The sequence below is a fragment of the Synchiropus splendidus genome, chromosome 2, assembly GCF_027744825.2.
Source record: "Synchiropus splendidus isolate RoL2022-P1 chromosome 2, RoL_Sspl_1.0, whole genome shotgun sequence".
Lineage (NCBI taxonomy): Eukaryota > Metazoa > Chordata > Actinopteri > Syngnathiformes > Callionymidae > Synchiropus > Synchiropus splendidus.
Window position 1 is genome coordinate 33,834,260 of NC_071335.1, and position 14,330 is coordinate 33,848,589.

Genomic DNA, 14,330 nt, shown 5'->3' on the forward strand with positions numbered 1-14,330 from the left:
GTGTCCTCACATATGGCTACACAAGTTACCCTGCTTCAAACTGGGCACCATATAACGGTAGCACAAGTCAACCACATAATACACACGTGAACTAAATGCATGGAACTATATGTAGGGTGTTAACATGAGACATTACCAGGCACGTCTGCCTTCATTGCATTTTCTATACGACAGGCGTGGATGAGCTTCACGAGTCGCCCCTGGAAAGCACCAAGACACATATCAGTGTCTCAACTGCACGAACTTCCGAGGGATAGTATGAATGACTACTGATCTGAAGTCAGTTTGGATTTGTGTCCCCTGCTGAGTTGCCTGCAGCAGAGACTAATGCGGCAGTGTGAGCCAGTTTCTGACTTCCACCTCAAGTCCAAACAATGTCGGCTCTCCACCATTAATGAGAAGAGGAGAGGAAGTGTGTCTGAGAGAGTTGGAGTGAGTCCGTTTGTGTGAGTAATAATGAGAACGTCAGGAGGCATTCCTGAGACGCCTGTGTGGTGACGACATACTGCCGGCAGGGAAAGAAGGGAGAGAGGAAGGGAACATACATGAGCCAGGGAACAAAGTCTCGAGACAGACAGACTACTTTATTACTATCTACTACTTCACTTAAGTGGAGTTCATGACAAAGTGTTTCAGTGAAGCTCATAATGGGGCTCAGGATCAAAGTATACAAAAACAATTTGACTTGGAATTAAGTTCAGCATTATGGTTGTATTTTTGGTAGGGTTTAACAGTACACATACCCTGCTCGTATGTGGACAGAGCAGACTAGAGGCAGAACTAAGTTGCTAGAATGTGTTCCCACGTTAGACAGGAAGGTCCCTATAGATGTGTCCTTGTGTTGGGATTTCAATGCATGTAGAGAGTAAATGGCAGGTCATTTTGTGAAGCATTCACCAAGCAATCCTCCTGTGACTTAGCTGTTGAGATTTGAAGCCGTACAATCGATTCAATTCAAGATTTAAGCAGAAACTGAACACAACGGTGGTCCTCTGTTTTAATTTGTCTCTCACTGTAGGAAGCTTTTTAGTTTACAACAACTCTCCCCACAGAGTACATGATCGAACCTTATGATAGAGAGCGAGGAGGCAGCAGCACAGATAAAGTACTACAGTAAAAACAAAGGTTTTGGTTAAAGATTGCAAAATTATTCTTCATTTTAAGTCATTAAGGCATTTGTGTATTTTATCATTGTTAGTTGCCTAGAATGTCATTTGAAAAAGAAACTTGTTGAAGCTACACCTCAGAGAACTGAAAACAGAATTGTGGCTTTAATATTACGACTGTAACAGACCTTTTTTGTTCCAGCCCTTATTTTTGGTCAACATTCATGAATTCCAGTCCGTGTTGAGGAGCTTCAGATAGAGCTGCATAGCTAAACAGTCAATATAAAAAGACTTCAACATGGTAATTGTACACCATTTTAAACAAACAAACACTTCCAACAAATGGAGTTAAACAGTGATAAAACTATGCAATGAACAGAACTAAAAATAATTTAGTTAAATTTAAAACAAAAAGGCCAGATGGCAGCAAAAAAATTTACCTTCAACAGGATTACTTTATGTCTACAGTTGCCGGAGATCCACACTGAAGCTGAGGCTGGCTGTGGAGGCGGAGCTCCGGGAACATTCGACAAGTGGCCAGGAATGCACAGCACATTGCTGAGAGCTTTAATGTCAATGTCTGTGATTTGCATCGGTCTACCACGAAGGGGCTCAATATCTTGCCCACAAAAAAAACCCACGTATTAGAGAATCATTGTTCAAGCCGCAGGACACCGAGTGTGCGGAAGAACGTTGAGCTTATAGTTGAGAAATTACCTCATCATTCATGATCATGAGCAGAGGAGTCAGTTAAACTATATTGTGTAGAAGAATTGAACAGAGATGGAACTAGGCACAGGTCATTATCTGGGCTGGATGAGCGACAGCTATATGCCAACAAACATACCTGCCTACTGGAAGTGTGCTGGGAGGGGAACAATTGACCTGCTCCTACTGTAATACTGCAGTACCTAATGAAACTACAGACAAGTAAAAATGAATAACAGTTGCTAAGAAGACAGGTGTTTTTTTGTTTTTGGTTTTGCAGTAAGCATTCTTGAAGCAGCTATTTTCAATCCCTTAAATCCAACCATCAGAAATGTCAACCAGTCTTCCAGCAACTATTGTTCCTTAACATTTTTTTGTAGTTTGAAAACAGCTTTTCATGAGGCAATCTTTCATCTGTCCAGTGCCCTATGGCTGCAATACAATAGGCATCCTAGAACAACCTGAAATAATCTTCAGTTCCATGCGGAATGCCTGAAAGTTGAGGAGGAATACAGAAGCAGACAAAGGCAGACGCCGTCCAATCGCAAGAGACGGACACAAGTAAACAAAACCCCCGGAGGAGATAGAAAATGAGCAGAGACAGACTGACAAACCCAGGGAGGTGGACGACGAGGGAGAATGAGACAGATGGGAGGAAGAAAAGACACAGAGCGCGAAGGTTAGGGGGAGGAAGAGGAGTGGTCAAAAAGCATGAAGGAGGAGGTAGGGGAGGAAGACAGTACAGCTTGTCCCACAGCGCTGCGGGCCACTGATGGATAAAAGAGCATGGGAGGCCGGGTTCACTGCCAAACACTCACACAGGAAGGAGGAAGAAGAAGGGACCAGCTTGTGTAGTTCACCTTTGAGTTTCTGACACTTGCCAAATGCATGTACAAGTAACATCCGACTTTCAACCGGGATCGGTCGTAAGAAGGAATGGACATAAGTCGAATGCCATTCAAAATAGCCATCGCGAGGTTTATAGTTACTACTGTAGTGGTAGATGGCTGTGTGAGAGTGAGATGCTGGGATACTGCGCTGCCGTAACTGTTGTACGCGTTGCGGTACCAGACATTGAATTTATAAGCATCTGCTGGCTGTTGTCGTAAGTACGGGTGGACGCAAGTTGAGCAGGTTGTTACATGTACTCATTTCCTTACAGGAAAGACAGGTGACTTCCCCGTAATGAACTCTGTTTTAAGATCTTCGTGATCTCCGACAGCATCCGACGAATTAGTAAAAAAGGTGACCAGACCAGAATATGCTAGGAACCGTTTCTGGAATTCATACACAGAGAGGTTTCTACCAGATGAATAGATAGACGAGGGTTTTAAAGAGGTGAAAGGTACAAAACCAAATACCCGACACTAGGATCCCAGAGATGATTGACCATGGTATGAAAAACATTTGACAAAAAGATGGTTACCGTTTTAATACGACATCAACAAGCAAACTAGTCATTACATTGTCAGCCACTTCCATCATGGAACGGCCAAACATCTACCATTATTTCAAGGAGAAGAGTGCATCATATTTTTGTACAAATCCAGTGAGGGGTGAACAGTCACTCAAACACACATGAATATGAATGAAGCGTCACAACTCAGTTTGTGTGTCACAACATGAACAGTTCTGACAGCCAGTCAGGCGTGGCAGAGGCAGTGAGGACCAGTTCAGCGTGTGTTTATTTACATGTCACGACTCGCTGTGCTTTCCTGTAGCAAGGGTGACGATACCAGATGCTGACTTTCAGTGCAGTACCTTACCTTGTTGACACCAGCTCGTGTCGGCTCTGACATCTAAAAAGGTCATGCGTTTCAGCTTTTATCTTCACTGTCACAAAGGCCACAGAAACCACAGAGCTGCCCATGACTAAAACCAAACAGCCGCACAAACTCACTTTAATCACGGCCTAAATTGAGCAGAATTAATTCAGCTAAAAGCATCGCGGGGACACGAGAGACAATATCTAAACAGTGTTCAGTCAGTTGAGTAAAAGGTGATGTTATAAAACAGGATGAGCACACCATATTTAGCGGGCGCGAACACAGAATCATAGTACACACAGGGCTTGTAATAAAGCTGAGAGAGTAATTTAGAGATGTTTATGAAGGGATGAACTGTGTCCTGGGACAGCTCAGCCAAATTAATTCACTTTTCATGTTATATTCATCAACAAAAATGAGCCCTTTTCATAATTATTATTATGGAATCAAACATGGCTCATAATAAGTTCTGTAATCTGGTTTTACTGTGGGAGATGTAGGCTGCCATGATGCAACTACACTGACAATAAAACTAGACCTAAAATGATATTAAGAACTTCGTAGCAGTGCTTTTCAGCAAGTATGCTATAAATCTATGACATTAGATACCAACTCATTCCTGTGGCTACCTCTTAACACTCATGTTGTGGGACAGGTTGGCAACAAACGGATCCTGTGTGTGTCATGCCGCGGTTGCCGCCCGGTTCACATATGGAACATCGGCTCATGAGGAAGCAGAGACTGAAGCAGTTCATGTTCGAAGCAGTTGGAGGTCGGTTTTATATCATTCACTCATAGCAATGCCACAATAAACGTGGCACCCCAGGAAATATGAAACATAAAATACATCTTCTCTGAAGGACTATGTGACTACAGCCAGAGCCCAACTCTCAGCAGCCTCTTAGCAAGCCGTATCTGTCATAAAGCAGACATGACTGGAATGTGCTTCAAACTACAGCGACGGCAGACTACATAACCTATAATTCATCTATATGCAATAAAGACTTTTAGGGTTGTATATCATTAACAAACCAGATGTATATTGCTGGACCTTGAGCTTGTGCGTTTCATGAAGTTTCAAGCAACTCTGAGGAAACGCACACCTTAACACTCTCTTGGCCTATGTTTGTTTTAACACCGCATTTTTAAAAGTGCTGTTTGCACAACGACAGTATCAGCAGAAGTCAAGATGGAGATAAGAGTCAAAGGTCAAATGGAACCAGCCGAAAAGTCTACACACACCGAAACTGAAGTTAGAAGTTTGAAGAGGGAACTATTAAACCAACACACACAACACAGTTTCAATCGCAAACACTTGCTCATGGCAACGTTCAAGGGAGTGAAACCAGAGTCATAGTAATCCTCTGATAGAGAGTAAGTCATCACACTGTCATTCATGTACTTCAAGAGAACTCACGTTGCCAGAGAGATTAACAGACATATTTGCTTTCCACTGACATGTAAAACAATCTAACCAAACACGTCAGTGTATACTGAGGTATGCAAAATATCCAAATAGTGAAAGGGCCAAAATGAGATAAAACCCGTGGGAGTTGTTGCGGGACAACGCTGGTGACAACATCACCCCACAAAATAAAGGTGCCTCCTATAATGATCCCCAGAACGTTTAGATCACTGCAGCGGGATCAACCGTGCCCAAGACAGTGGTCATGGAGGAGAGCAGCAGCTGGTTGGGAGTGAAGGGAGGTGGGATAGTGGGAGAGGACAGAAGAATGAAGGGGAGTGCGATGATGGCAGGACAACATGGCGGATCAGGTTACACACACACACACACGTCTGTTCCCAGTGCACCGTCACCAATGAGACGGGGGATGCAACAAAGGGCCACATCTCACTGAACAGTCTCCATTTCTTTTAAGTATCACAAGGGACTGTTAGTATATTATAGTATGAATTCTGAAAATACAGTAGCCAATGAAAACTGAAAACACTAAACAATGTTACAGCCCACAGCTCACAGTAGATACATGTCCTCGACAGCTGAAGTGGACCTGCGGATCCTTGGCATAACAGCACATGCGGACCATTAGACCAGAGACCTGAACAGTCACAGCTGAAGTCACACATTCAAAATCTAACCACTGAAGACGCGGAATTTATTCTAAGAAAGTTAGTTATGAGAGAAGTCATGAATTTAATGCAGCCTTCAGCTGCTGACAGGTTTGTTGACAGGTTTGGTGTCAGGTTAAGAATGAGGGTCTGAGGGTGATGGAACAGTGTTTCACCTAGGACCTTTTTTTCACGCCCGACACGAACCACCAGAAAAACTCTAAACAGAAGAGGCACATGGGACAGAATATTGGCAAAGTAATCGGTGTCAGGTTCTATCATGTGTCATTGCTGAATAAATGATTAAATGTGGAATACAAACCTCAGATACGCTTTAGAACACACGTGAGAAATGAAAAACGTGTTTCACGTTTCAGCTTTTTTAACTATTCCACAATAATTCTGTCATATTTCAGGCCAATCACACAGAGAGACACGCACATCTTCAGAAAGCAGTTAAACGCTGTTCCTTCCAGCGAGGTGAGAAGTAAACACGAGTGTGAAACTGACGTCTCGATCTGGCTTTGTCAGTGTGAACGTGATTATGGCACCAGCATGACTCATGCTGAAATCATGATTCTTCACAATGATTATTCTTTGGGGAGAGAATTTGAAACTTAAAACTTCGACGAATATTAAACATGAAAAAAATTAAAGTAAAACGAAAAATATAAACAATATATCCTTTGGAGTTTTTTTGCCATTTTGGCGATAATGATAAAACTCACGCTAAAAACATTTTCGTTTATGTTTAAAAATAATAGCCAAATAAGTGCGGAGATGAGAAAGTCAACGTCTCTTGTTGAACCCTGTCGTGTTTGTAACCACACAGACTGCTATGCCAGCACTATTTGGGGGTTTAATTGAGCTGTCAGTCTCCAATGTACCTCATGTCTCGTAGCAGTTTACTTAAGCCAGCGTTTTTCAGCCAGTGTGCCGCGGCGCACTAGTGTGCAGGGAGAGACTGTCAGGTGTGCCGTGGGAAATGATCCAGACTCATCCACACCTACACGACAGAATGATGGAGTGTTCCTTGTCGGTGCCACAACACCAAAGACTGTCTGCACCGCAGAGCTAACAGCAAATGTGGCCTAAAAACTACATCTAGAACCAAGAAAACACTGTCTAAAATGCCATTAGATAAAGGATCATTGTTGTTAAGAAGCAAGAGTGTTAATGATTTGTCAGCCAAACTAGATTGTGATAAAATCGAAACAGTTATTTAAAGTAAATCAATCATGTTGTATTTTTGCCATATTGCCTTAAACAAATACTCTGCAATTTGTTTCTGCAAATAACAAGCTTAAATAGCTGACTGTCCGCAGCTACAATTTTTCACAAATTAAAATAAACATACTTTTCTTTTCTTATAAATTATTTTTATTTGAGTTACTTAAGCAGCATGTGATAATGGCTTCATGTAGCAGCTGGAACAACTCCATCGAAGCATAGCTGCACGTTTAAAACTTAAACGTGAAAAGGACCCTAGTCATTCTGTTTTGCAAAGTAGAGGGGAGTAAATCATGATCTTAAATCGAATAATTCGGAATTAAATTGTTTAAAATCAAAAATTAAATATATATGAAAAAATACCTCCACACCTATATTGAGAATATCGGTAGATATCCAAATTCAGAAACCAGATTTGAAGTGAAAATGTGAAAGAGTGATCGCTACTATCAACACGTGATTAAAGAGAACCTACTGTTCGTGTTCGGGGACGTCAGGAACAGAACGTGAACAAAACGCTACAGGGGCATCCAAATAAAATTTAAATGAATTTCACGACCAAAACAACAAAGAAAATGCCTGGACAGGTTATAATACCAATACCAAACCACTGCAAATGACACTGCTTCATATCCACATACAGGTGCAACCGCAGTCGTCGTGCGACCCCTCAACATCCCATAATAGGCCAACGCTCTGAGCAACACTCGCATCATTATGTAACAAAGCAAGTTGACTTGTGTTGAAGACCCAGTTTCACAAATCCTGAAGGGCGGCGGACTTACTGGTAGACACATTGGGTGTTTAAAAGGTACAGAATTGAACTGAAAGCAAGAGCTTTTATAAACTGGAGAAGCATAGCTTCATTACGTTTACTTTTAACTCCCAAAATGTGATCATGCTCTCAACAGATCGCACTGCTATACACAGCCCTCACGCTGGTCCCCTCGTGGTGTGTCAGCACAAGGGAACCACGCCTAGTTTATCCCATTAAGATCCCCACTATTGCTTTGTTCTCCCCCTGTTTACCAGCTGACCCCCCGCAGGGAGGAAATCACCATGCACATTCACATGACATGAACAAAAGGATGAATTCATTGTGCACTCAATATTGGAAGACTGGCAGAAGAAAACGGTCCTGTTTAGATCTATGCCATTTGCCTTTTATTGAACCGCTTCACAGAGACTTCATGAAGGGGATAAGCATCACATCCAACTCTGCATGTCCAGGCAAATATCGGACACAGAAACTTGATTTAGTCCCTGAAAATCTACTCGGATTTTGATGACGCTCGCACAGGTCAAGAGTGAGTTAAACAAACTCAATAGCTGTTTAAACAGAGCGGCAGTACTCACACATGATGATATGGTCGATTCATGTGGCCTGAGGGGGCCCTGGACAAAGCCATAATGAGGAGGGTCAAAGGTCAAAGTGTGTCACAGTGCAAGTCCGCTGGTGTTGACAAGCCATGCCCATCCCACGAGAGAGACGTGGGGAGGAATAGCTGCGGTTATATAAGAGCGACACGGGGGGAAGCGGCGCCACATCTGCACTGAACGATGTGTCGACGTTTGTAGAGTTCAGACTATCCAGCATGCTTCCGCCTTCAACTGGAAAGTCATGGGCTTCACCAAAGATGGCCAACTGTTTGTGTTAGAGGGTTGTGGCCGATGTAGGTTTGAGGTCACGTGAAGTACGGCTTGTTTGCACAGTGAAATTGAGAGATGAAACGGCGCGATATTAACAGCTGCCACAGCAGGGAGCCTTCTTTGCAATGTATCGCTTTACAAGCCGAAATGTAGAGGATACCTTCAACTGAAATGACAAACTGCAGTCGACTTTACTGCCTCACCTGCAGCAAGGTTGCTGGTTCATTTGTTCGGCGAGGTGAGCCAGTTAACAGCCGCACTAAGGCTGAGGGAAGTGAACTCAGTGTGAACTAAATGTGATCGGCCAGTGTCAGACAATGCTGGTGATTATTCCTTCACAGCTGTGGAGCCTCCTCATCGACATAACGCCGGAGCCTGAGGACGTCTCGCTCATTTATAAACTCCACTGGAGAACACAAAGTCATCTTCCTAAATAGGGAAACGGTATCAGACTTTTCAGCCTTTTCGCACATCTGTCATCCAAGTGCACTTATGCTTTCATGTATCTTAGCATGACTCCGCCTGGCTGCGAGGTTTTAACCTTGGAAGACAAATGTTTTTGCACGTCTTTCACAGACAAACGTAGGCAGGAGTGTATTGGAGCCCATAAAATGACCATGGCACACTGAGTTTAGACTTGTATTCTGGCAGTTAAAAGGCGTTCATTCAGCATTCAGCGTTAAGGGGTTTGTTTCAGTCGCTCTATATACGTTGTAGATCAAATACTTCATTAGTTGCATCAGTCAAGTTCAGTTATTGTTATGAAGCAATATGAGCTAATGATTGTTATAAAGTTTTGCCTTTAAACTCCCCAAAAAGGCCTTTTAAAGGAAGGTGAATTCGGAACTAAACATCAACACAGTGACATAGAGTTGACAAAATGCTTTTCCTTTCCAATCTGTCATGATGTCCACTTTTTAGAAAACCCTTCATAATGTACCTGAATAGTAATATGTTCTGAAGTTGCTGGATTTTGATCAAACTTGTTCCTCTAAAAGAGATTTTTCATTTTTATTTGACTCCTTTCACTAACAGGGTTTCTGCCAAGAGTTTGTGAAACTGTGGGAGAGCCGCCACAACCCCCCCACACCCCAGCATGAAACAAAGGAGAATGTTTTGTCATTTACTCTATTGGTGAAAGTAAAAATGATCATCATTTAAAGTAAATCTGCCTCCAATCCAAGCTGTCCTCACAAGGTCCGTCTCTTCATATGCCAGAATGCGCGATTCGAGTTCCACGAGCAACGTTCACGTCCACCACTGTGATTTTTTACGTGTCGTCTGTCTGTTTCCATGTTCCCACTTTGTTTTAATACGTTTTACCACGTGAGATTCTTTTTTTCCCTGATGCTGTGGCAGCTCTCATTGAAGCTGAGGCTAAGTTATGTAGCGATTCGGGCAATGCACGTGATGATGAAAGTAGCAAACAGTCATGTCTTCACTGACATGGTAAGTTTCAAGATTATTGAAAGTGAACTCTTATGTTGCTAGAGTGTTCTTTATCACAGTGGCATTGTTTACCTTAAGGTATGTTTATATTCTCTGCATACTTTGGCATAAATTGCATCTGATTTTCTTTTTTGTTTTCCACACACTGACCACTTTGAAATGAGCGTCAAAAATATTTATTTTTCCATATGTCCCATCCCTTTTTCAGATCAAATTTGAAGACACAACACACAACTACAATTGCCCAAAAGATTAGGCTGACTTTGACAACCCTGAAAAACCACTTCTGTTAAACACCAAAGACTATTGGTGAGATCTTTTTTTGTTTTACAAACATTGAGTTTATGAAACAAGAATAGAACACCTCTCATAAAAAACAGACGATTTGCCCATTTTACGTGTTGGACAAAACCTTTTTCTGAAACAGCAGTGTAATTTCTATTTACATGTGACCGATGGATGAGCATACATCATCTGGAAACCCTGGACTAAGTCAGTAAAACAAAAACATAATCCCTCCAGACAACTGTGGAGTTTCTGGGCTCAATCACAAGAGCCTTTATTAAACAATTAAACACACAAATCTACACACACAGAACTAGATAATGAATCACTTTGTTATTATTAAGAAAGTCTCCTCAATGCCTCACAGAAGCCGACTGCAGCCAAGCGTAGCTCCGCAGGGTCACACAGTATTTGTCTTTGTGATCAGACTTGACATATCTGCCATTTTAGGTTCCAAGGGTTGCAAATCATCATAAGTCCAGACAACATAACTACATAGACTGAAAAAAGCAGCAGTCTAAGTATAGCTGCGAGGCCTTGCATCATCTGACTGGGAGGGCAAACCGCAGCGTCTGAACCCAACAGGCTTGTGTTCAAATCAATTCACGAGGTTTATCTTCGTGTCTTAAGGCTCCTCAACATCTCATTGTGTTTTTCTGGTGAGTCCGTCTTGTCCTGAGCGCAGCACAGTGAAAAACTGTGTGCATAACTGCCTCCCGAGGCCATAGTAATTCTCCCCGGGGAATACTGCCACTCTTTCCTTATAAGAGTCTGCTGCTAAGGATAACACAAAAACCCCAGTATAGAGGCAGAAAAAAAGCTTATCTGGGAGAAAACACACAATGCGTAAATGCTGACCACGAGATTCCTCTGTGCAAGTTATAGAAATGGTCCTCCATCATTCATGGATGCCAACCCTTCTAACCTTTACAAGGAAGGGTGACGCAGTTTGGGGTGGGGTTTTCCTCTGGGGGACAAGCAAATGACAGACCATCACCTGCCCCACCTCCAGCAAAAAAAAGTCTGAGATTCACAAACCCCTCTTTAAATAAAATGAAGTTTTATCACCACCAGGAAGCGAAAAGCTTGGTTGCAGGACACCCTCTAAATTATCTTTAGTCAGATCATCATATGGAGTCGTTCAACTACTGCCAGTCTGTTTTCTTCTTCATTTTATTGAATAGTAGGAAGCACTTTCTTTTCCTCAAACGTAGCTACCGAATCCGAGTCGCAGATCCAGACAGGCTGCGCCAACTGACACACCAACTCCATTTCTAATTCTTCAAATCACTCTGACAACGCTTCAACTACCAGCACGCTGATCCGGCCTCCAGGTTCAGCCGCTTCCCAAAGCAAACTGACAAGCAAAAGGGCGACGGCACATTAAAAGAGTGGGAGGAAACTTCTTAACTTTCTGTCAGATGACATATAGAACGTAAGCAGCAGAATTTATAACAGGCTGCGGCGGATCTAACGAAAAACACATGCTCCGAATCATGCGCTTCTGAGGAAAATTGAAAAGGGGACAAGTTATATTTAGAGGTTTGTTCAGCACACGCCTCCAAGCAGCACCACGAAGCCTTCAACGTCATAAAGTGAGGTCAACTGATAGCACTTATTCCACATTACTCACATTAATAAGAAAACTGTGACTGATTTCTTGTGAAATTCAAAGGCGCTCTGCTCCATTAAGGCTCTAGAAAGACCGTGTGCGTGATGAGGGCAGCTGTGTGTTGTTTTATAACATGACACAGTGTTGTGCCAGCATGTTTTTGCCTTTACCTTGTGTGAGTGAACAAACACCTCCAGCACATGGCAAAAACAGTTGACACCAAGGTGACCCCGCTGAAGCTCCTCCACGACCAGCGCCGCGACGTGCATTATTAACAAGAGATAAATTATCCCATACCAATCAGGCAGAGTGGCTGTTGGTGGCGCCACCAAAAGGTGACACCTAGCAGCTTTGACTCGACCCAGACTACAAGCAAACAAATCAGAATTGTTTTACACCAGCGAATCGTTGTAACCGTTCAATAAAATAGGTGCATCTGAGAGGCTGATCCAGAAGCCAAACCTGTTCCTGGACTAATATTTGATTCCATTTTGCATTCAGACAACCATTCTAGTGGAGAAGAGACTCCAATACTTTAGATTCTTAGAGATGGTTTGACATTTGATGACCCCCCCTGTTGAATAATTGAAGAACTAGACTTTGTCCAAAGTCAGGTCCCGGGGCCACTTGGGGCACGAGATCTAATTCCATGTGGCCTACAACTACTCAGAAGGACTGTGAACCAGAGAGGCTTCAGCTCTCCAAACACGATCATGTCACGAAAGTAAAAACGACTGTTTTGAGTAAAACCCTGTTCTGAAAACTCACTTTGTGCGACAGGAATCGTAGTCAATGTTACGCTTTCAATCAAATTCAAAATGATTTTCTGGCATGTTTTGCTCATATTTAAAACTGAGAAAATGAAGAAAGCCTGCCACTCAAATGAAGTTAGTTGCAGTGTTACAGCAGTTAGGAATTTAGTATTATTATTAGTTGGTCAAGGGAGAGCAATATGGCTCTTTAAAATGATATATATTCATTAAAATTTGAATTGACCTACCTATAACTTCTCCCCAATAGTAATGTATATTACTCTGTATCGTTAAACGTTCAATAAAAAGACAAAGATATGTTTTAGTTGAGTTTTCTTCTAGAAACGCACAAAGAATGTGACTTGACTCACTTGTACTGAGTCGTTCGCCATCACCGAGTCCTCGATCTCACCAACAACCTGTGCACATGTGGGATCTGTTCCTCCAGCCGGTGCTTTGTTCTCCTCCGATGTCGGGAAACACGTCGATGTGGCGTATATTGATCCTGGAAGTGTTCACAACTTCACGCAAGCGTCTATTGACACAAAGGCTGAGCAGAGGGAATCCGCATTGTTGGCTCGGCTAACCGCGCCTGAACTGATCCTCCCTGGAAACCAACGTTAGCTGCCGCTGCTGCTCCACCTAAAATGCTGCGAGGTGACTTCAACATCTCAGACTGAGACAGCAGGAACACTCGGTAGTGACCTGAATGGCCGGATACGCACGCATCCCTCCGACAGCTTCCTGGTCGCACAGTCAAAAGCAAACGTGGAACGTTTCTTCTCCGACTCGTATTCACTTCCACGCCTCAGCGTGTGCTCCGGATCACATGCTACACCAAAAGCCGCCTGTCACTCCAGCACCAGCCGCTCCGGACACGCCATCAGCCGCCAGGTATCCGCCTCCGTGGCCCGAATATCCGCACACAGAACGAAACGCTTCCCCCGGCGTGAATGCGCTGGACAGGCTTCAGTCCATCTCGGCTGAGCGGCGGCGGGTGGAGGACACCAGAGCAAACACTTGTACGCCGCTTCCACTGCGCGACCCCGGCAGCCGAGCCTCCATTGGTTACTGGGCGGCGGGGACGCGCCCGGATGTGTCACGTGACGAAGCAGTTGCCTGCGTTGCCAGGCCAACTGTAACTCATAATGAACCAACTGTTGAACAAAGAAAGTGCGACTACTGTAGGAAATAAGACACGCTGCACTCATCCAGCTCACTCGTTCAACCTTTGTTGATCTTTTAGATTTCCTAAATCTGGTTTTCTATTAACTCTCTTTCTGTATGGGTCATTTTGTAACTGATTATTTTGCTTTTGAATCAGCAAGGCGTCACGGTGCCCATATAAATACATGAACAAGTATGGACACAAACAACCCTGTCACAGTTCTTAAACTTCGAAAATTATATTAGGTTGAATTTGTATTATTTAGTATTTTTGCTTCTGAATTATTTGACAATTATTTCCCCCCTTCATTTTCACTAAAATATATTCCAAAAAAGTTATTTTTCCATTTATAATAAAAAGGGATAAAACAGCCTTGTCATTTAATTTCCAAAAATTTAAGTTGAAGAAATTTCGAAATATGCTGACGTATGTTCCATCCATTTTTATTTCTGCAATTGAAAGTATTTTATTATTTAACAGAATCCATTGAGTATGAGGTGTTGTTCAAGTAAAAATTTACCACTCTATTGCACA

General features: G+C 42.8%; 1 protein-coding gene across 1 annotated transcript in view; it reads right to left on the minus strand.

Annotated features, from left to right (window-relative positions):
• The window catches only part of LOC128753715 (serine/threonine-protein kinase N1-like), a 31,025-nt gene extending 17,377 nt beyond the window's left edge, over positions 1–13,648 (minus strand). Inside the window, exon 1 of the mRNA XM_053855695.1 lies at positions 13,000–13,648. Within this exon, the coding sequence (XP_053711670.1) occupies positions 13,000–13,020 (21 nt within the window). The 5' untranslated portion in view covers positions 13,021–13,648. The remainder of the gene's footprint in view (positions 1–12,999) is intronic.
• Between the last annotated feature and the right edge of the window lie 682 nt (positions 13,649–14,330).